At 41.9% G+C, this 23,129-nt stretch overlaps 3 protein-coding genes across 14 annotated transcripts in view; all 3 read left to right on the plus strand.

The window, feature by feature from the left end:
• Window positions 1-13,454, plus strand: part of megf8 (multiple EGF-like-domains 8) — a 39,721-nt gene extending 26,267 nt beyond the window's left edge. The window contains exons 30-44 of the mRNA XM_079693897.1: window positions 521-758; window positions 1,347-1,518; window positions 2,642-2,805; window positions 3,174-3,309; window positions 3,394-3,625; window positions 3,716-3,878; window positions 4,130-4,340; window positions 4,740-4,954; window positions 5,362-5,557; window positions 5,791-5,959; window positions 6,676-6,868; window positions 6,960-7,130; window positions 7,233-7,363; window positions 10,193-10,325; window positions 10,469-13,454. Coding sequence (XP_079550023.1) covers window positions 521-758; window positions 1,347-1,518; window positions 2,642-2,805; window positions 3,174-3,309; window positions 3,394-3,625; window positions 3,716-3,878; window positions 4,130-4,340; window positions 4,740-4,954; window positions 5,362-5,557; window positions 5,791-5,959; window positions 6,676-6,868; window positions 6,960-7,130; window positions 7,233-7,363; window positions 10,193-10,325; window positions 10,469-11,959 — 4,015 coding nt within the window. The 3' untranslated portion in view covers window positions 11,960-13,454. The remainder of the gene's footprint in view (window positions 1-520; window positions 759-1,346; window positions 1,519-2,641; window positions 2,806-3,173; window positions 3,310-3,393; window positions 3,626-3,715; window positions 3,879-4,129; window positions 4,341-4,739; window positions 4,955-5,361; window positions 5,558-5,790; window positions 5,960-6,675; window positions 6,869-6,959; window positions 7,131-7,232; window positions 7,364-10,192; window positions 10,326-10,468) is intronic.
• A 1,302-nt stretch (window positions 13,455-14,756) lies between these two features.
• LOC307045470 (uncharacterized protein) lies at window positions 14,757-18,065 on the plus strand. 2 transcript variants are annotated; one of them, XM_079691149.1, is made up of 3 exons: window positions 14,757-14,879; window positions 15,152-15,611; window positions 16,187-18,065. In XM_079691149.1, exons 2-3 carry the CDS (start codon window positions 15,185-15,187, stop codon window positions 17,569-17,571), a joined length of 1,812 nt encoding a protein of 603 aa, XP_079547275.1. In that variant the 5' UTR covers window positions 14,757-14,879; window positions 15,152-15,184; the 3' UTR covers window positions 17,572-18,065. The 2 variants fall into 2 exon arrangements, with proteins under 2 accessions (XP_079547275.1, XP_079547274.1); XM_079691148.1 differs by having other exon boundaries at window positions 14,762-14,954.
• Window positions 18,066-19,438: 1,373 nt separating this feature from the next.
• Window positions 19,439-23,129, plus strand: part of erfl1 (Ets2 repressor factor like 1) — a 97,421-nt gene continuing 93,730 nt past the window's right edge. For 9 of the 11 annotated variants that reach the window (XM_079692911.1, XM_079692907.1, XM_079692913.1 and 6 more), the window contains exons 1-2: window positions 19,678-20,022; window positions 21,717-21,824. The gene's annotated coding sequence lies outside the window, so the exon portion shown is untranslated. The other 2 variants (XM_079692918.1, XM_079692917.1) reach the window with 2 other exon arrangements.

Genomic DNA, 23,129 nt, shown 5'->3' on the forward strand with positions numbered 1-23,129 from the left:
CATTTTTTGGTTTTTTAACTTAATCTGGTGTTTCAGCTAAACCATAACTCATGTAAACCTAAAAAACATTTGCATTTTAAATGACACAATACTGTTGTTTAATGTTTTTGTTGTCTCCTTGTATCACCAGATGCAGAGCACGAGCATTTAACCTTTTAAATGTAAATATAGAGATATTTTCTCATGTAAATTAATACTCCGCTGGGATCGGTTTTTGTTCATTTCTTCCTTTAAATTGTTTTTGAACAGATACCAATATTTATTGTAAACTATGATTTGTTTACTTTTAAGCAAAGTTAACCTGAAAAAAGATTTTAAAAAATGTCACTATACATTCATCTCTGTGGGTGAGCAATTATTCAGTTAATTCTATTTTTGATTATAAAGGCATAGAGACTCTTGACTTTTTGGGTTATGCTATCTTGGAAGTTCTTGAATTGTACTCTTAAAAAGCGGTCAACCCTGTACGTATAAAGCTCATGCATCGTCTACATGTTTCCATTTTTTCCCTGATGTTTAGATATTCTGTGTCGGAGCGCCGTTGGACCCAAATGCTGACCAGCTCATTGGAGGAAGGCTCGACTCCCGGTCCTCGCTACCACCACGCCGCTGCCATGCTGACCAATCACGAGTCCGGCTCTGGAAACCACGCAGCCAGTCACGACTGCATGTTGGTGGTGGGCGGAGTCACTAACAGCGGTGTTGCCATGGACACCTGGACTCTGAATCTCAGCAGTTTGGTCTGGAGAGAACACAAGGTCAGGGGTTAGACTTACTGTGGAAAACATGTTAAAGATCACCTATTATGCAAAATCCACTTGTTCATGTCTCTTCTACATCAACATGTCTCCCCTCTGTCTAAAGAGACTCTGAAAGTTTCAGGAAGAAAGATTCTTTCTCTTTTTGTCCTGATCCATTTCTATAAAAACCTGTCTGAAAATGAACTGATCAGATTTCGGCCACTTTATGATGTCATAACGATGTTTTGGCTTGAGTAACAATTAGCCAATCACCAACCAAGGTAACCCCCCCCCCCCCCCCCCCCCTTATCACCTGAATCTCCTCCTAGAGCACCATTGTGTTCTTTCTAACCAAATGTCTCTCAGAGGGGCGTGGGGAGGGGCTCCTTATTTTCATCTAAAGTAACAGACAGAGAATTGGCACTTTGGAAACAGGGCTGAAACAGAGGGGATTATGGGTAATGCTGCAATGATCTGTTTGGTGTTTGGAGCCAAACAATTCAGAGACATGTTTTGTAATATCTGACACCTATAATAAAGTAATGAAAAACAGTATAATAATAAAAAATGTTCACTCTAACAAATGTATATCTCTTCCATATATAGAGCACGCTGCTGCCCTCGTTGGCCGGCCACACTTTAACGGTGCGCAGACACTCCTCCGTGCTGTTGATTGGAGGATACTCTCCAGACAACGGCTTCAACCACCACCTGCTGGAGTTCAGCCCTCGGACCGGAAACTGGACCATCATCTCCCACGTTGGCACACCACCTACAGGTTTTTGAGTCCTTTTATTACGGGTTTAATTTGAGCTTTTACTCCCCCTGTAACTCATTGTGTTCTAGTTTTATGTTTCAGTATTTGTAAGAAACTGTAACTGAAATAATGTTTCTTTTATTTTATGGTTATTTCAGGGGTTTTTTGTAAGAAGGGGCAGGTAAAATAAGATGTTCTTCTCCCTGCTCCTTTCCACCAGGCGCTATAGAGAGGCGAAGTCACGCCCATCTACTTCCGACCCATGGGACCTTATTTCGTAAAAATTATGTATTGAAGTCAATGGGGAGAGAAAGATTATCTTTCGATCCCGTTTCAATTGTGCCAAAAATTACACATGATGTTTGTCAATCTTAAAAAATCATTTCCATCTCAAAAAAGTCCCAGTTTGTCGTAAAACTGTTGAAATATAAGACTATGAAAAATACGCAACTAGAAAGACTACAAATCCCAGAATCCCAGTCCCGCATGCTGGCTCTTACGGAACCGACTAACTCCCCTTGTGTGTACGTACAGCTCTCAACATGCCCAGACTTGGAGTGATTTTCACCTTTTTTAATACTTTCCGCCTCATTCTGAAAGAAAGAAGTGAAATGTTCCAAGGTGACGGCCGTCTTGGTGTGTGGTGCGAGATGGGAGATGTAGTTCATTGAGCGGTTTCACACAAAGAAAAGTGTTACTTCACAGTTTTACGACACATTTTAATTTTTTGGACAAAATTATTTTTTAAGATTGACAAACATCATATGTGTAATTCGTGGCACAATTCAAACGGGATGGAAAGATAATCTTTCTCTCTCCATTCACTTCAATACATAATTTTTCCGAAATAAGGTCCCATTGAGCCCCCCCGGAAAGGGAGGGACTTCGCCTCTCTATTAAAAAAAACTAAAAACAGTATAAGTGTACATGTTTTGTTTTTAAAAGAACTACCGTGTGTGGAATAAAGAAATAAACAACATTGATTTATGAAACACTGACATAAGTACAGACATTAATGTTTGTCAATAGGAATTCATTACATTTTCAGAGAGGTAGAAAACAAACAACACAAAAACAGATTCAGCCAACTTTTTTCTTTTCCTTTGCACTTCAACCTGTGTTGCATTATGTGTTCCTCAACCAGGTTTATACGGTCACTCTGCAGTCTACCACAAGCAGACCGATGCCATCTATGTGTTTGGAGGCTACCGCTTCCACGTAGAGACGGTGGAGCCCTCAGGAGAGCTCTACAGTCTGTACTACCCTAGCGTCACCTGGTCCCTGCTGGTGCCCTCACAGGGGGTCAAGGTAAGGATTCAAAAAGAGGTGTAATCATATAAGTAGCTTATAGATTATGCATTTATAACGGCACTTAGAAAGATGATGAACAGAGACACCAATCGTGATCACTTTTCATGTCAACACCAAAGGAAGCAGATGAGTGAACAACATTGTTCTTGTCCGTAGCTCTTTAAGGCGCTGTAAACAGATTAAAGTGAATACAGAGTACAACCCGCTTCAAACCTTTTTAAAATGACAGGACGGTATTCATATTATCTCCGTCGTTGTAATAACAATTCAGTCAATGGTGAAACATATTTTATTAACGTGGCTTCAGTCCGCTGCATATAGATAACCTATCTATTGCTGCTGTGTCATCTCTCTTCGCTGCGCAGCCCCTGTCCCGCTTCTTCCACACTGCAGCCATGATCAAAGACACCATGGTGATTGTCGGGGGCCGGACCGAAGCTGAGGACTACAGTAACTCAGTGTCTCTGTACCAGATCAACTGTAACACCTGGATTCAGCCAGGTGACCGTCTTAAAGTCTTTCATTCATTTTCAGTCAAATCCTGATTTACCGTCCAATAACTAATGTTTTCCTCCTTTCCTTCAGTCTCAGTTATAGGAGATCCAGTGAATCGCTCAGTGTCTCTTGCCATGACGAGCTGGGGCGGACGTCTCTTCCTGTCCGGGGGCTTTAATGGCGTCACGCTGGGCCGACTCCTGACCCTGACCGTGCCCTCTGACCCCTGCGCCCTGCTGCCCACCCCAGAGGCCTGCAACACCACCACCGGCAGCTGTGTCTGGTGTCGGGGAGCCTGTGCGTCTTCTGATACAGCTGAGAGGTAACGCTTTGGCTGAAAGGAACTCTAAATAAAGTGTTGTTTGTGTATCTCCAACTTACAGTCCCCCCCCCCCCCCTCCCTCTCCGTCAGAACGGGATGCTTGAGTGGTCAGTCTCCATGTTCCCCGACCCCCAGCCAGCCGGACCAGTGTCGCAGACTTAAGACCTGCAGTGAATGCCTCGCTCGACACCCTAAAATATTCACCAATCCGTTACTGGTAACATCCTACGCACCTACATCGAAACAATCACTAGTAAGTAATCACCATTTGTTTTTGTAGAGTTGACAAAAGAGACAAAATCACTGTGTAAAAAGTACATGAAAAATGAATGGCAGCTTAAACAACAATGTGCAAATACAGAATTGAAGACTTAACAGATTTAAGGATTAAGGAGCCGAAAAGGCCAGTGGTCAATAAATAAATAAATAAGTGTCTTTAGCCTAGCTCAAAGAAAGACAGCTTCTTTCCTCAAACTGATACCCGTCCCTTTCTGATCCTCCCAGCCTGCTCTCCATTGTAAGTGGTGCACAAACTGTCCAGAGGGCGCCTGTATCAGCAGCTTTGTCAGCTGCACGTCTGAACACGACTGTCGCATCAACCAGAGAGAGATCTTCGTGTCCAGCAACTGCACTGAGACCAGCTGCGAGGCGTCCGACTGCCCCAAGTGCACCTCCTCCGGAAAATGCATGTGGACTCGCCAGTTCAAACGCACAGGTACGGGTGATTGGGTTGTAAAGCCCTGAAAATATTATGATGTTTTTTATCATATATATATATTTGAATGATTTAGAATGTGTAAAACAATAATCAAAAAAAAAGAATAATCAAATGAAACATGATAATTATTATACTATACAAACTTAAGCAGTGTCAAATTGATCAAATTGATTAGTCTGGAACTGAAAATAGAAAGTATATTTATTTTTTTTACATTGTAATTTTCTATATTCTCTATTCCTTTTTTTTAAATAAACATTTACAAACTTTTAATTTAATAACATATTTAAAAAATATTTGTATGTATGCTTTAATTTTCTAGTTGAATGTGTCCCAGTCTGTTAATGTATGCAGCATCATATATCAAACTCATTTAACACTGACTGTGTCCCCCAGGTGAGACGAGGCGCATCCTGAGTGTGAACCCCACCTACGACTGGACGTGTTTCAGCTACGCTCTGCTCAACGTCTCCCCCATGCAGGTGGAGTCCTCCCCCCCCATGCCCTGCCCTCCCCCCTGCCACACTCTCACTAACTGCAGCCTGTGTCTGGGCTCCAGAGGCTCTGATGGGGGGTGGCAACACTGTGTGTGGAGCATGGCTCTGCAGCAGGTAAGACCGCCCCTTAAGTGCTTTACAGAATATTTAATTTAATCAAATCGGATTCTTATATGCCAAATGATTTAAAGGGCGGTAAGAACATTTTAATGTTTAAGAAAGTGTAATTAGACAGTATGACAGTTGACTTTGGATTGTGTTTGGGTTTTATGTTTCAGTATTTGTAAGCAACTGACACTGAAAGAATATGACTTTTATTTAACTTTTTAATGGTTATTTAATTATTTTTTTTGTAAGAAGGGGCAGGTAAAATAAGATGTTCTTCTCCCTGCTCCTTTCCACCATGCGCTATCAAAAAAAAACATTGTTAAAGTGTACATGTTTTGTTTTAAAATAACTGCCATGTGTGGAATAAACAAATGAATCAATAAATATGGCTAAACGTTCTCCCCTGTCTCTAGTGCATGAGCCCTTCCTACACGCCCCTGCGATGTGAGGCGGGTCAGTGCGGTCGCCTACTCTCCGGGGGGGACTCCTGCTCGCCCCAGTGCTCCCAGCTCACCCAGTGCTCCCAGTGCATTGCCAGGCCTCAGTGCGGCTGGTGTGCTGGTCGGGGGGGCAATGGGGCCGGAGGCTGCCTACAAGGAGGACTTGATGGTGAGAAATGTCTTCAGAATCAGAATACCTTTATTAGTCCCACAGAGGGGAAGTGTACATTGTTACAGCAGAAAAGAGCCAAAGACAGCTTAATGTTACCCTAAGAAGCTATTCTAAAAAAACAATTATAATAATAAAAAGTTGAGCGATTGCGTTAACCACCAGTTTCATAAACCACATTTCTGCTTTTCTGCTCTGTGGTCCCCTCATCTTCCTCCCTTCTTGTCTCCCAGGTGTGAGTGAGGGTGTTTGCCCCTTGAGGAACAGCAGCTGGTCCTTCCTCCACTGTCCAGAGGAGGATGAGTGTGCCAATGGCCATCACGACTGTAACAGCACCCAGGACTGCCACGACCAGCCGCAGGGCTACCACTGCACCTGCAAACAGGGCTACATCCTCAGCAGGTGAGATCTGGACCTAACATGTATGACTCAAGCACTGAATGCAAGAGTATTGGTAAAGGTCACCTATTATGCAAAATCCTCTTCTTCATGTCTCTTCTTCATCAACATGTGTCCCCTCTTCTTCATGTCTCTTCTACATCAACATGTGTCCCCTCTTCTTCATGTCTCTTCTACATCAACATGTGTCCCCTCTGTGGAAAGAGACTCTGAAAGTTTCAGGAACAAAGATTCTCTCTCTTTTTGTCCTGATCCATTTCTATAAAAATCTGTCTGAAAATGAGCTGATCAGATTTTGGCCACTTTATGATGTCATAACGATTTTTTGGCTTGAGTAACCATTAGCCAATCAGCAACCAAGGTAACCCCCCCCCCCCTTATCACCTGAATCTCCTCCTTGAGCACCATTGTGTTCTTTGTAACCAAATCTCTCTCAGAGGGGCGTGGGGAGGGGCTCCTTATTTTCATCTAAGTAACAGACAGAGAATCAGCACTTTCGAAACAGGGCTGAAACAGAGGGGATTATGGGTAATGCTGCAATGATCTGTTTGGTGTTTGGAGCCAAACACTTCAGAGACATGTTTTGTATATATCTGAGACCTTTAATATATTGATGAAAAACAGTATAATAGGAGACCTTTAAGAAAAATACTGTCTTGCATTGCATAGTAACATAGAGGTTTTCCAAAATCATTTCTTTGTGCTTTTCCTCTGTACAGTGTTTCTGGTCAGTGTGAGCCGGTGTGTGCGCAGGGCTGTCTGAACGGGACGTGTATTTCCCCCGGAATTTGCCAGTGTCACTTCGGGTTTGTGGGCGATAACTGCTCCTCTCAGTGCAGCTGCAACAAACACAGCAACTGCGCCGGAGTCAGCCAACCGGATGTTTGCCTCGCGTGCCACAATAACACCATAGTAAGGGCTTATAGCAAAGTACATGCACTGTAAACAGAGTTATGTAAACATTTCCAAACCGGTAATACAAATGTATCTCTTGCATTTCCAGGGTAAGCACTGTGAGAAGTGTAAGCCTCTGTTTGTGGGCTCTGCCAAGGGGGGCGGCACTTGTCGTCCGTGTCGGGAGTTTTGCAGGGGAAACAGTGATGTGTGTTTAACCGGAGACGAACATAAGAAGGCCCTGGAGAACCCACGGCTTTTCCCTCTTGACACCAGCAGCGTAAGTGTCTGCCGTTCTCATGAATATATGTAAAAACAAATCCACCAGAAAGTGCTCACAGTCTTTGTTCTCTTGCCCATAAACTCTTTGTGTCTTTATCAGGTTCAGAACGAGGTGTCAGAGGGTCCCACAGAGGAGAATGCTGTGTGTGTGAATTGCCAGAACAACAGCGTGGGGGACAAGTGTGAGAGCTGCCTCAGTGGTTTCTTCCTGCTTCAGGGGAAGTGTGAAAAGTGAGTCATATTTAATGCTCACAGAACAATGGATTCTCTTGCCTTGACCTAGGGATGTTAGATCATATCATCCTCTACCAGTGGAGTGAGTTAACGCTACTCTGCAGCAGAACTGTTTGTGCAGAAGCGGGTTAACGTCGCTGTTCCAGGTTGTTTTTTTGTATTACAGGATTGTGGCATTTTACAGGGTTCTTTTTTTTCTTGGACCAAAAGGCTAATAGATGTTGTTGAACGTATTGAACTTGCTGCTCGCACACACACACACCAAGTAGGTAAGTGAGGTAAGCCCAAGTAGGGTGACAAAAACAAACCAGTTTACCTAAAAAAACACAAATGTGATCAACATTACCAAACCTTTATTCAGGGGGGCCGCGGGACGTCACTGTTTCCTAGCGCCACCATGTTTGTGTCCAAGATGATCCAAGAAAAAGCTCCCTATAATACATTTAATTGATATAGCGCTTCTCATCTGCCAAGACAAACCTGGAAGCGCTTCACAACAAAGGACACTGATACAATTTGAGAGATAAAAAAAAAAGAATAATAACTAAAAGAATAATACATTTAATTAATTAATTAATTAATTAATTAATTAAATAAAAGTCGGAGATAGCGATAAAAATGGCAGTACTCCAGGTGTACCATGGTCAAAGTTTATTGGAAGGCCTGCCGAAAGAAGAGGGTCTTAAGGCCGGTTTTTGAAGACCTCGGTGGAAGGGGCAGATCTCAGCTGACCAGAGGCGCGGGGCGAACGAGTAGAAGGCTCGGTCTCCCATTGTTCGGAGACTATGATCGATAAAGGGTCGTAAAACATTCCCCGGGATGTGTTGCTCTGCTGGCTGCGACAGCCGACGTCAGAGAAAAACCCCGGACTACAATTTGATTCGATCCCAAAGGAGTTTTATCGTGGAATACATGTTTGGATTCAACCAGACTGGACCACTGGCATCTAACCCCGGATGCCGTCAACACGTTGTTTCTGGTAAGCCCTCAATTTGGCTAGTAAATATATTTGTATCATTCAGTTCCCTAATCCAAAAACCTCTTTTTAAAACACTTAAAGGTGGTTAGCTTCTGTCGTGTTCCTATAGACTGCATATATGCTCCTAACACGCTGGAAACAGACTGTATGTGAATAAGAGAGAAACATGTCTGAGAGAAAAAGACGAGGAGTGAAAACACCTTGCTCGATTTTTCAGTATTAAGCGGTGAAATGTTTTGAAGTACATTTACTCAATTAGTGTGAGTTAACTTCCATGTTAAGGTTTAACATTTTTACTTCTACTGCCCTACATTTTAGAAGCCTATTTTGAGCTGTTTACTCCATGACATGTATTTGACAGTTCTAGTCACTACTAACTGTCCATTAGCAAATCATACATCAACAGTAAATACACATTAACATACTGAACATTAAGTAAGTACAATTAGTTCCACCTTTTTGGATGTCTTGTTTTTTTAAGTATTTGATTCTGAATTGGGAGATAGCTCATAACAAGTTATATTACTTTTGATAGTGTATTATGATGTTATGTTTGTAATGTGTACTGTTAAATGCAGGACTTTGAAACCGAGTTTTTCTACAATTTACTATTGCTATACACAATTTAAGATCTGAGTACTTTTTCCACAACTGTCAATACAATGATAAGAAGCATAATGCACACATTCATATTCTGACATGTTTGCCTCCCTGTCTGTTTAGGAGGAAAAGAGGCAGAAAAGCCCCTAGAAGGCCAACGTCAGGTTGAGCAATTGTGACCCCCCCGCGGTGAAGACACTGACCTTAAGACTTCCAGCACCAGCGATACAACCGAGCATGAAAATGGAAGAACATACAGAATTTGTAAAGGATGATAAAAATGAATCCAATATATAGCATGCATTTCATATCTCATCTTAAAAATAGATACGTCACAATATTCATTATTAAAGTAATATACTTTTTTTGGTTCCTCTGTTTTTTTTGTTTGTTTGCATCTGCAGATAATGGGACACTTAGCTAAATATTGTTTACTATTTAGTCTAGATGTTGGGTTTTGAAGTATTCATCAGTCCCACATCCACTTCCTGGTACCCTTACCCACTTGTGTAGTAGAAGTCCAGGAGTTCCATTTTCTCCAGCCTTGGTCAGCCATGTCTTGTTCCAGCAGCCATTCCTCATCAGGTCTCCCTGGTTCCCCAACACCTGACGAGGACCTCGTTGACGTCCGAGCCAGTCTGACTCTCGCATTAAGGGTCTTCCCCAAGGGCCCTCACTGGACTTGCCACACCTGCCGACTGGGAATCGAACCCCAGTCTCCTGTAACAAAGAAACAGACGGCTGACTTGAGAGCATTTTCACTAATATCTTACGATAATCTGTACGAGCGAGTGTCTGACATGTGAAGCTTATTTCTTATTTAGTGACACATTTTTCATCCTGCACCACCATCCATGAACATATTGCTTTTGGAAATGACATATCTGGTAACTATGAATATGTCGGACGTACACATTAATATTAGGTATTTAGATTTAAATAAAAAAGAGTATGTACTCAATGTTTTGGCACTGTCCACCTTCACCATTATACATTGTTACACACAATGCCTGACCTCTGTGATATAACTCTGCTGTGCATACTGAATGTTGTACTACTAAATTATAATTGTACCTTTTTATCTATGTGGTCTTACAGCAACAAATACGTGCTACTAATGAGATGGAAATCTGTTGCAAAAAGACAATCCACAAAAATGCCTGAAGAAGCAGCACTCTTACTAAAACTCTCTTCTCCCCTTTAGTTTTCCCTCCTTTTAAGTGTGAATGTTCTCCTGTGCATTGCAGGTGTCAGTGTAATGGCCATGCAGACACGTGTAATGAACACGATGGTACAGGATGCCCCTGCCAAAACAACACCGAGACCCCCTCCTGCCTCAACAACGCTCAGAGTGACCGCAAAGACTGCTACAAGCAACAGGTATGCACTTAAGGCACTTACTTATTTTTTGACAACATATGATTCACACAGAAGTTGACCATGGTCACTGGTCGCAATATAATCTTTGACTTTCTTTCTCTGCATTGTTAAAGGCAAAACATTTGTTGTGCTCTTTTATTCAGTGTGCCAAGTGCAAAGACTCCTTCAACGGCACCCCAGTGAACGGGCGTCAGTGCTACCGTCAGTTCAACGTGGACACAGAGTGCTGCTTCGACCCCACGTCCCAGACCAACTGCTTCCATGACCCCACCATCCGCAACCTGCCCAGAGGCCGGACCGTCTTTTTCTCCGCGCAGCCAAAGTTCACCAATGTGGACATCCGGGTTACCATCGATGTTACCTTTGGGGAGGTGGAGGTGTACGTGTCCAACTCTCCTGACATCTTCATCGTGGACGTAGACAGATCCACGGGGATTCACACCATCAAGATCGAGGATGATCCAGCGACTCGAGGCACAGCGACTGGCGTGGATAAGGATTCACCTCCGTCCCCTATAAAGGTGTTTGCCAATGCCTCGTCCAGTCTCTTGGGTCCCTTGCTCTCCCACAACCCACTTCAGTTGCAAGCAAAACCCCCAGGGGCGGAGAAAGAGATGACAGAGGAGCGCGCTGAAGGACTCATCAGCTACATCACGGTGTGGAAACCTCAGACGGTGCTGATAGTCCGTGGTGTTCGAGATCGCGTGGTCATCACCTTCCCTCACGAGGTGCACTCCCTGAAGTCCAGCCGCTTCTACATCGCTCTGAGAGGGCTGGGAACTGAGCAGAGGCAGGGGGAGTCGCAGGGTCTGCTGTTTCTGCGACAGGACCAAGCCCACATCGACCTGTTCGTCTTCTTCTCTGTTTTCTTCTCCTGCTTCTTCCTCTTCCTGTCCGTCTGCGTCCTCCTGTGGAAGGTGAAGCAGTTCCTGGACTTCCGGCGGGAGCAGCGCCGACACATCCAGGAGATGACCAAGATGGCGTCGAGGCCCTTCGCTAAACTCACCATTTACCTGGAGCCGGAGGAGCCTCAGCTCATCTACCTGCCGTCAGCGGGCGGGGGGGGCAGCACTGTGTCGCTCGCTCACGCCCGCACAAGCAAGCTAGGAGGTGTGGTGGTGGGTCAGAGGGGCCGGGCGGGGGGTGTCTCCTACAAACACGACCCGGGCTCCGGACCCACGGCCCACCACCACCATCATCTCACCCTGGGTGGAGGGGGCAACGGTGGGCAGCACCTTCCGCTTCACTACCTGAACACCCACCACTATGCCAGCACCACGTCTGGCACCCCCGCCTCACAACATCACCACCCATCCACGTACAGCGGCTACCAGAACTTTTGCCGCTCCGACCCCTTCCTCTCTCAGCTCATGGGCTTTTCTTACTCCACCTTTAAGGTCGGGCCCATCACCCTGGAGCCCACGGACGACGGCATGGCCGGGGTGGCCACCGTCCTCTTCCAGCTGCCCGGGGGGGTCCTGGCTCCCAATCGGGCCTGCCTGGGCTCTGCACTGGTTACTCTGCGTCAGAACCTGCAAGAATACTGTGGCCATGGCAACGGAGGGGGTCACCCGGGGGGAGGGGGGCGCAAGGGTCTGCTCGGACATCAGCACCTCACCACTATGGCTATGTAGGGAAGCAACAATATAAGATAAGGTGTAAAAGAGAGGGGATGAATTGAATTAGTTTGAAAGCTGCAAGGTAAAAGTCCGAGAGTTATGTCGCTTCACGTGAGCATTTTGAACAGAGTTGTACATACACTGTAAAATGAATTATTAAGTGTCTTTTATTTGTATCATGTATTGCAGTGCTTCACATGACCATGCCAGCTGTCTCTACAATGCACTACAACTGCTTCATGCTTCAACAACACATCCTGTCTATGAGGTGTGAGCACACTCGGTCTCATACACAGACTGAAGCCGGACTGAGGACTAAAACTCTTGTCACTGACAAAGAGAGGTGTTCAAAATACTCTCTTTGGAACCAACATGTGCTTTATACCCCAGAAAGTGACAATCAAAATTGCCGTTGAGAACAAAAAGACTTTGGTTAGACGTAATGTGCAAGATTGTGATTGTCGCTTGTGAGATGTTTTTTATATCACAGTCGATATGAGTGATTTTATAACTGTAGCTCAGTATATGGCAGGCTTCGAGGCTACGTGTTTATGTTACACAGAATCATGAGTATGTGCATATTCACTCACCTGTTACACTTTAATTTGTGTTTCTTCTCATCTGCCTTCACTTATTGCCTTGTCTGCGAGTCGAACGGCTTACACTTAATAACACATTTGGTTTTATGACTCGAACAAATAATGAAGGATGATGTTTCCCTATTAGTATAATAGTAAAATAATTGAGAAACCCAACATAATTCGTCCATGAAAAGAAGAAAGTATGTGTCCTTTGGAAACATGTGGTTACATTTTGTTGACATGAAATGTATGTTGGTGTTTGGCTCGTTTTGCTGGACTGCTTTTTTCAGGCACCTTGTCTGCTTAAATGATTGTAATAACCAATCAATTTGATTCAAAAAAAGAAAAGAAATTTGATGTATACAAAAGAAAAAGTATGGAAAATATTACTTTATCGAAATGAACGCAACGGAATGAATTCTCCTGGTGAGAGATTTTGAGAAGACGTGAAAGCTTTTTTATTTGTGATGAGACTGAATTACTTCTTCACTGGTTGGTGTCAAGGTTAGTTTTTTTTTTTTTTGTTTCCTCTCTGGTTTCCTTTTTGCACTGCATGGAGGCAATGAGCCCCATTATTCACGAGAAACACTAAGAGATGTCGTCCAGCCTCAGATGGCACACGAGTCATGAATGAACTAAGAATGATGCTACTGGCTTATTATCGAATGAACAAAATCATGAACTGTATACTCACAGCAAAAGCTTCAAATACATACTGTCCCTATTTATAACAGCCCTCCACCATTATGCATTAATACTGTTTTTTTTTTGTCTTGTGTCTTTGTCTGTTCTTTTTTTTAACATATTTTGTACATACATTTTGTTGTGTTTGTTTTTTGGTTTTCAAAAAAGGGAACAGTGCTGTACAGAATATATTGCGTCAAGATTCTCTGTCCTGAGTCGGCTTGAATAAAGTCTGTGAAACATGACTCGGTGTTTTTTTTTTACAGGAGGGAAAACTAATTACAAATGCCTATTAACCCTTAACAACTCCTTACAAAATAATTAGAAACAATACTTATTTGTGATTTTCTAATGTATCTAGTCTAAAAATGTTTAGAATTATGTTCCTTTGTTTTCCATTTTACAAACAGAAATACTATCTCCATGTAGGGTACACATTTTATACATTATTAAACCCATATCACACCAATATTACACTGTTAACCCTCCTGTTGTCTTCGGGTCAAATCTGACCGATTTACTACTTTCATCGATCATAACTTTTTTGTTTTACATTCGATTGCATTAAGGCTTTATGATATCCTTCACATTAGACATTTGAACATATGCAATTGCTGATCAACACTTTCATTGAATTTTGGATGATTTAGTCAACTTTGTAATTCTTTATTCCCTGTCAAAAATTACCGCCATAAAGAAAAGGAATTAGTAACCATCCGGATCAGATAAAACACACACACACACACACACACACACACACACACACACACACACACACACACACACACACACACACTCACACTCTAAATGTGTTCCCCCCCTTATGTGCCCATCCCCCCACATGGATCACACCTGGCACACGCAATACAGGTTCAGTGTCTATTCTTTGTGTATTTACTGAAGTTGTTCATGTATACCAGTAGTCTGATACAATAGTTACGGTTTGAAAGAGTGTGAAATGAAATTTGGTGATGATTAATGGTTTTTGTGTTAATGTAATAGCAGTTAAAACATGACCGTTCAAATTTGACGCGAACACCAAAATAAGGGGGGGGGGGGACTAAGACAATAGAAGGGTTAAACAACACTATTGCAGCCATACAACACTGTTAATACACCATTATCACACCCACACTACACACATCTACTAACACCAATATTACACCAATGTTAAACCGTTATTACACCATTAATACAGCACTAAGATTACACCCAAATCACAATATTATTACACCTTTATAACATCCATATTACAATTATACTAAACCCCGCAATGCCACCTGTCAAATGACTTTAACCCACCAGAGTGCAGAAACAATGTAAAGGTTACATTTCAAAAAGTCATTAAAAAAAAGCCAAGAGAATGCAAATAAGAAGGATAAAGTAGAATTAAACAGATTTAAATAAAAGGAAAAGAGTATCTGTGCATTATAAGACATGTTTAGTTATTTATTTAATAAAATGCAGTGGCAGTAAGTGGTTGTATTTGTGATTGTGTTGCTGTTGCTTTAATCCTGTAATGTAACACTTGGACATCAGTGACCTGCGCTGATTGGCCGGAGCAGGAGGAAGTGTGCTGCTCTTCCTGTGTTATATTCTAGTCATTTATTAAACGTTAACCTGCTTAGGTATTGAAAAGCAGCTTTGACTGAATGACGAAACTACCAACAGTCAGTATTTTCTTTACAGCTGATTATCCGTAATAACATTGACAGTTGCCTAGCTGCCAGAAAACGGTTTTAACGGTAAATGACCCACAGTGCTAGCCCCGCTGCTAGGCTAATGCAGGCGTTAGTGATGCTTAGCTATGATGCTAACCCGCAGATAACAGAAATATGGAGAAGATGAAGACTGTTGTCGTGTATTTATGCAAATGTATTGTATGTTACTGCCTTTTCTGTACTATAAATTAACCTCAGCAATGTGTCCCTTTTGTTCGCAGCACATTAAGTGACGAAACCCTAATGGTGACCAGATGAAGATGAAATCCACCAAGAAGAAGTCTTTGCAAAACAAAACAAAGAGAGGAGAGAAACAACATGATGTTCTGGTAGTTAAGACTGAATGTGAACCAGAGGAGGAAGTGCACCTTACTAATGGGGCGGGTCTGACCATCCAAATCAAGGAGGAACCACTCTCACTGGAGATCAGTGAGGAGCACAATGGACCCTCATCATGCTGCTCAGACACTAAGGATGGGACTGAGACATGCAGGCCAGATGTTCAGCAACACATAAAGGAAGAGTGTGACTCTGAGCCTCATCCAGATCTCACTGAGGCTGCTGTCAAAGAGGAACCAGAGTCAGGGATAAAAGAGGAGACACACATTGAGCAGCAGAGAGGGGGGGAGGCAACAATACACATCAAGGGAGATTATGGAGAAGGAGAGAAGGACTGCAAAGGTAGGATATCTGTAGTTTATAAAGAAAACAGGCAATCCCTGGATATTATTGACGCTTTGGTGTTTCTTTCATATTAAAAAGTGTGTTTCTTCATTGCACTAATACAACAGCAGGTTATCAAATATTTTAAAATCTATAAGTATTAATGTAATATAAGATAAGGCCAGTACTTTGCCATTTGTGGCACTGTAGCTTATGTAACTGATGTCATGTTGTAAATTGGTAATTTGCAATATTTAAATATATTTAGATAAGATAAGACTGGATTTTCATTTTTCGCCTCAGCGGACTCGGCATGTTAAAACAATGAAAAAAGAGTAATAAATAAACCAACATAAAATAGAAACATCTCAAAATAGAAAATATATACATATGAGGGGCCAAATTACAGAAAAAAAAATGGAAAGAAGAATATTATTTACATCCTGTTTATTATTAATGTAATAGTGTTATTTTGTTGCTCATAACTTTTAAGTATTTTTCACGTTGTCTGTATAATAGGGAAGTTTGAAAATCATAATTACCACCTTCATTTCATGCACTTTGCCTCCTGTGTGTCTTCCTCTCCTCCCCAGAGTCATCGTCGGACTTCTATCCATGTACTCATTGCGATGTCTCCTTCACTGACCTGGACTTCCTGGAGAAGCATGTCAAGTGGGTCCATCAGAAGGAGTATCTTGCCAAACTAAAGAAATGCCTTTCAAGCCGCACACTGAACCTCATCCCCAAACACCCGTGCACCGTCTGCAGCAGCACCTTTAAATCTAAAGTACACCTTAGGCTCCATATACGTGAAGCCCATCCTTCTGCCCCTCCTCGCAGACTCTTCCCCTGTCCCACATGTGCGCGCAGCTTCCAGTACCTGAAGAATCTGAAGAATCACTGTCAGCGCTGGCACAGCATGTCCGTGGCGACCAAAGGAGGACATCTCAGCTGCGCCAAGTGTGGGAAGAGTTTCAAAGCTACCTGGGGTCAAGGGCCGCATTTGTGTCATGAGCAGCAAAACACAGAAGCCGAAGATAAGCCAATCTGTCTGGATGTTGGTGTGAAGTGTCCAGAATGTGGCAAGATGATAGGCACACCTCAAAGCCTGGAGGATCACATGCGCACACACACGGGTGACCGGCCGTATGTCTGCAAGGATTGTGGCCGGAGGTTTGTGGAGCGCAGCGGGTGGCGGCAACACATGAAAATACACTTAGGGGAGAAGCCTTACAAATGCCAGGTGTGCGGGAAGGCCTTTTTAAGATCACATCACCTCAAGTGCCACTTAACCACACACTCGGGGAAGAAGGAATACTCTTGTTCTGAATGTGGAAAAGAGTTTGGATTCAAGTCGAGTCTGACTCTCCACATTAGGACGCACTCTGATGAGAAACCCTTTCACTGCAATGTGTGCGGGAAGGACTTCATCACCCAGAGAAACCTCAGGGTTCACTCCAAAATCCACAACATTGAGAAAGCTCACCAGTGCGGTGACTGTGGGCTGAAGATTGGAGACATCGGGGCTTTGAAAATACACCTGCGCACACACACCGGAGAAAGGCCTTACCACTGCACAGTCTGCGGCAATAGGTTCATCCGCCTATCACATCTGCGGAACCACCAACGCATACACACTGGAGAGAAACCCTACAAATGCAATGAATGCGACAAGAGTTTCACTCAGTCAGGTGATCTGGCCAAGCATAAGAGGATACACTCTGGGGAAAAGCCCTTTGAATGCCCAGAGTGCCACAATCGTTTCACCTCGTCCGGCGATCTGGGTAAGCACAGGAGGAGTCACACCAACCTGCGTCCCTACACGTGTGAAGAATGTGGAAAAAGCTTTCGTTTGTCAGGACATCTTAAAACTCACATGTTAACCCACACAGGCGAGAAGCCATATTCCTGCCCGAACTGCCTGCGCAGGTTTGCTCGCTCTCACCATCTCTCTGGGCACGTGGCTAAATGTCGCTGACTTTAACAAAATGATTATAAAGGAGCTATACTGATTTTGAAGTGGTTATTAATAGAGATGTATGTAAGTTTTTTTAATTCAAAACTCATATCCGTATATGATTATTTATATAATTGTTCAGTACATTCCGTCACTCAGATAGCATTAACTTGTAAAGAAAAGTGGAAAAACCCACATGGACATTTTTGTTACTGCATGTAACTTTATTAAAGCATTATCCCAGGCCTTGTAGATAGATAGATAGAATCGGAGGGATGAAACCCTCTAATGGTCACACATGCAGAGCACACGGCACGCACAGTGACATTTAAATTTAGATTTAAATTTAGATTTATGATAAACCGGTTTTGAAAAACACTATTATAATGAAGGCTTGTTGTCATCGTGTAAGGCAAAGTTCATGGAGACATGTTGTTAATGTACGCTTGTGTGTTTCACAGAAAAATGCTATATTATTTGTAAAAATGTAATAAATTATTTGATGAATGCATGAACACTGTGTGTAATGCTACTGTGTCTTAAGATACTGGGAGAGGGCAAATTATTTTAAGCCTTTTGTGCAAAAGTGTTAAATGCCCACAATAAGGATGCCCATATTTCACGCAAGACTGAAAACTAGAGATTTTATTTGACTTTATCATGATAAAAAGATAATGGATTTATTAAGATGACTGAATTTGGATAAACATTTTTTTTCTTTTCTTTTTTAAATCTGGTTGTGTTTTCTGGTACCCATTTTTCAGATCAATTACATGCACATACAACAAAATATAAAGAAATAATTGTTAAAAGCTTAATAAAAACAAAATCACACAAAAGGGGATTTGGTATTATAAAAATAAGACTAGCACTGCAAATTATTGCTGATAACTTGTAATAGACCATAGATCTAAATGTAAAAAATATCGCAAAAAAAACATTACTGGGTCATACAAACGTTGGGACGTAAAGGTAAAGTTGTAATTTGTTTGCAGTTGTACCAACCAGTCGATCGCGATCGACCGGTCGATCGCGAGTGTGGTGCGTGTAGATCGCGGACCGTTAACAAAAAAAGTAACAAAAGAAATAAAAATAAAAATGTTTGAAAAATATGTTTTTAGATGTAAACATATCATCCACCACCCCGTTAGCAGGTGCCACTTGATTGACGTATATTTGAGACACCTCAATAATATAATACATTAACCGTGCTTTATGTGAACCTCATCATGACACAAGAGAGGACGGCAGGACTGCAATTTCCCGTGTTCAGTGAATGCAACAGAGGCAAGTCACCAGGCCAATCAGAGAGTTGCATGGAAATACACGTGTGCTTGTGTCATTCAAACCGGTGCTAGCGGGGACCGTGATGTTAGCATCTGGTTAGCTAGCTGCACTAATGGACATAAGGAGCTGTTTCCACAACAAGCTGGAGGAGTGTCTTCCCGTGTCAGACTGAGGGGCTCAGGTGAGCTAAAGGACTCTGAGTGTTTAGATTAGAACGGTTTTGTCACAAATTATTCAAAAGATTATTTCCGCGGTACACCTTCATATGATCATTATAGTTATACAAACAATAAGAGAATAAATGAAAAACAGGTATGAAATACTATATGGCAGTAAAACAAGAATACAGTTTAAAAGGGGAGTGATTTGTAAAATATCCATAAAGAAAAAGAAAATCTGTTTACAGTTCTGTCTCATATGGGTGCTGAGAGATGAATCCATAGATCTCTTCATGTTGCTCTCAAAGTGCACCAGATTGATTCTTTCATCTTCAATTTTTTTTTTTAAATCTTCCCGGGGGAGCATCCCCCCTGACCCCCCTAGAGGAGGCGAGGACCTAGACGAGGGGAGGACCCCCCTAGAGGAGGTGAGGTCCGCCTCCCACTCGCACATAGCACTTTACCCCTGCCTATATACTGTGAGCTGATTATGGATTATGGCTTAAAAAGGTTGGTGACCACTGGTTTACAGTGTAGTTCATTGACCGTTGGTCCAAGGCACGGCGTAACCCGGCGGGGCGGGTCAATCCTCTTTAGCATTGTTCATCACGTATAAGCTCCGCCCTGGATGGCAAGGCGGATATAAAGAAGCCCATCTACAGCTCTCAGGTGAAAATATACGCACAATAATTCAGCAGTTTGTTTGTGTTGCCAATAAGTCAGTAAACTCAACAGTCAATAATTCACAAAAATGTGAGCTTTATTCATCGTATAACTAGTTTCGTGACCATTAACATGTGTAAACTAGCAGACAAAAAAAGACTGAACTAAATTAAATGTTTTAACTGAAATTAAACTCTTTAAGTGGGGCTAATGCAGTCCTAAAACAAACTAGCTAACGTAGCTAACAACGCTGATATTTGCATTTAAATTGACAAGCTTTCTGTAGGCAAGGGTTTAAGCCTTTAAAGTAAAGGCTCATTCTGAATAACCCGATTGGAGGACCTCCTAATCCACTGCATGATCCGTAAGTAAATTTAGTTTTCTCATATCTTTGTCAAAGTGTTCAACAAACTACATGTTAATAGTTCATGGCAGTGGCGTAACAAGGTTGTGATTGGCCCCGGTGCAAATATTATTTTGCCCCCCCCCCCCCCACACAGTACAGGTTGATTAAACGGTTCGCTCGTCACGCAAAGGTATCACATGACATGAAAGCAAGGTCATTGGACAGACGAATTACAAATGAATTTAAGTTGCTTGGTTACTTTTGAAGACTGCGCGAACCGGTCAGTACCATTGGCCCCTGACCGGCTCTGGGCTGCGCCATCGATAGTTATGCCACTGGTTCAAGGTAAGGCAAGGCAGCATGTAGCCAACAGTTCTTTCCCTGCCAATCAAACAGTCAACTCAAAGTACTTTTTAATTCGTTATTCTCTTTTAATTGAGTTTTACCAAGCTACATACAAACAATCTTTTCATGTTCAGTGTTTAAAAGCCTTGTCTATCCAAGCCTTCTGTAAAACACATGAGCTCAATGTAATGCAAATATAAAATGGATAATAAAGGAGCAAAGAGTACAGTTCATACAGTACATCAAAATGCAAGTATACAAAATAATGAAATGTTAAATATAATTTTGTTATGCCTTTCGTATCAAATGTGCTAAGAATCTGAAATAAATATCCAACATTTGCAAGTAACATTTTCCAATAGCAAGTAGCCCAAATGAAGGTTCTCTAGTATGCAATATCCATATGAACTAATTTGTGCAAAACTTCACCAACCAAAGGAAATGAAAAATGCACAAGACCAGAATATAACATAATGACAGTGTCTCCAGCATTTGATATAAAGACACATTTTAACTGGAATAACAGAAACACCTAATGTGTTCAACAAAAGTGTCCATAAAGCTGAACTTCATTATTTTTAGGCTTACATATATTGGTCTTTAAAATCGGGCCACATGAAAGTGCTGTTAGAATGAACAGCAAATATCTTTACAAACTGGATAGTCCCATATAATTGACATGCTTTATTGACTAACATGTCTAAAGCTCTTTTTATATTTCCTGGTCGTCGTGCATCACATGTTTACTGTGAATTGGCCTGAATTTGCAGTTTGTCATATAATCAATCATTTGCTCTCTGTATTTAAAATGAAATGAGGGGATTTGACACATTTTTATTGCATAAACAATATATTAAATGCACACTTATGGGAGAATGGCTTTCATAGCTGCAAACATAGTGTAACATATTCTTTTGTAGAATGATCTCAGCAATACCAAGTCTATCTTTTCTTTACAGAAAGGATATAACCTCAGATACAGAGACCTCTAGTGGCTCATAGATGCACATTAAAGCTGCAGTTGGTACTTTACTCCGTCTACTTCTTACATTACTGACGTTTGACGGATGTAGTGACAGTTTCCGCCGATTTTACATAATGATATTTTTTTACAAGATTGGCCTACTGTTGCTTTTGAAAGATTGTGTTTTGCACGAAAGTTAAACAGCCAAGTTAATACATATTTACACTGACAAATAATATGCAGTTTAAGCTATTGCTTAATTCACATTGTAAATACACATGTTCATAATATAGTGTGCTTTCAGCTTGTAAATGGATCAAATGAAAAATAACAAATTTCCTTTTTGCTTAATAGTAAGTGCTTTGGCTTTTTGTTCTTGACTTATGCTTTCTCTTATCTACAGGTCTATAGATTTCCTCTCCGCTGAAGAGTAAGGCAGCAGCAAAGATGAGTCAGTCTGCTAAAACTGGAATTCAACATCCTCAAAAGACCGCACACACCGAAGACAAAGGTATGTAAGAGTAAGATCCACTCTTTCATATGGGAACCCGTTTGCCCTAAAAAGACTGAACCATAACGGGATGAGGACACAATCCAAGATGTACAAACTATAATTGACTTTCCCCAGAAAGAGAAGAGGAACCTCTAAAACTAAAGCTTCACTGTGAAGGAATGGGCCCTAAAAAACAAAATGAATTGAAAACAAGGACGCCCTATTTTCTGCACTGGACAATGTGGAGAGTTGAAACATGAACAGGGGAGTATGAGCTGCACTGATTTTTACTGTAAACAAGTGGAAGAGGAGCCAGCGGACCCTGAGACACGTGAAATCTGCCGTGTAACCAAGTTTGGGAATTGGGAATTTGAAGGCCTGGAGGCATTTGTGGAGAGAGAGCCTGAGCCACGCTTAACTGGACACTACGAGGACACACCAGCAGCCGAGGCAGAGGAAAGCAACACAGATAAGCCACCTCACATCTGATCTTTGGGGGAAGTGTCCATTAATCAGTAGACACAAATATTTAAAGCCTTTCTCATTGGGATATGTATTTATTGATCGGACTAGTACAGATTTCTTTTGAGGATATGATTACATTCTAATTGGCAATTGAACCGTACATTGATGTCTCCTTTGTTAAAAACACCACAACCAACTAAATAATGTGATTACGGTTACTAATTGTGTTGTTTTAATAACTGCACTGCATTGTTCCTTCACCGAATAACATCTAAGTTAATAAAAGAATACCCTGTGGCAGGCAAATAAACAAATGATGCTCATTGTTTTGCTTGACTTGCAGCCGAAGCAGTCAATTATCCCCTGCATGCTTAAAACTATGTTGGTCATGTCTACAAGGCACATTAGGTTATCCAGCTGCTAACATAAATGAAACCAGATAGACTTTATACCAACTGTTGTTCACCGTCAATACCTTTCCTGACTTGTTTAATCAACATCCATGAACAATTTGACCAAATCTAAATTAAGTATGTTTTGTAGACAGAGAAGTTGAGTTGTAGTGTCCTTGAAAGAGGTCAGGGCAAAGTTCTTACAGTGGAGATTTAGCATGTGGACGGTTGGGTGATGTAATTTATTTTCTGGTGATATGCTTAACTTTTGAAGAAGTCGTTTGACTGAGCAGACTACATTTTGGGGTCGCAGGGGTTATCAATTGCAGAAAAAATCTTCCCTAGGTAGATGTTACAGTGTATAAGGATAACAAAATAGAGAACACGGTGGTGGCGAAGTCGATAGGGACTTGGCTTGGCAACTGGAAGGTCACCAGTTCAAGTCCCGGCAAGACCAAGTGCTACC

This window comes from Notothenia rossii (genome assembly GCF_949606895.1).
Source record: "Notothenia rossii genome assembly, chromosome: 7".
NCBI lineage: Eukaryota > Metazoa > Chordata > Actinopteri > Perciformes > Nototheniidae > Notothenia > Notothenia rossii.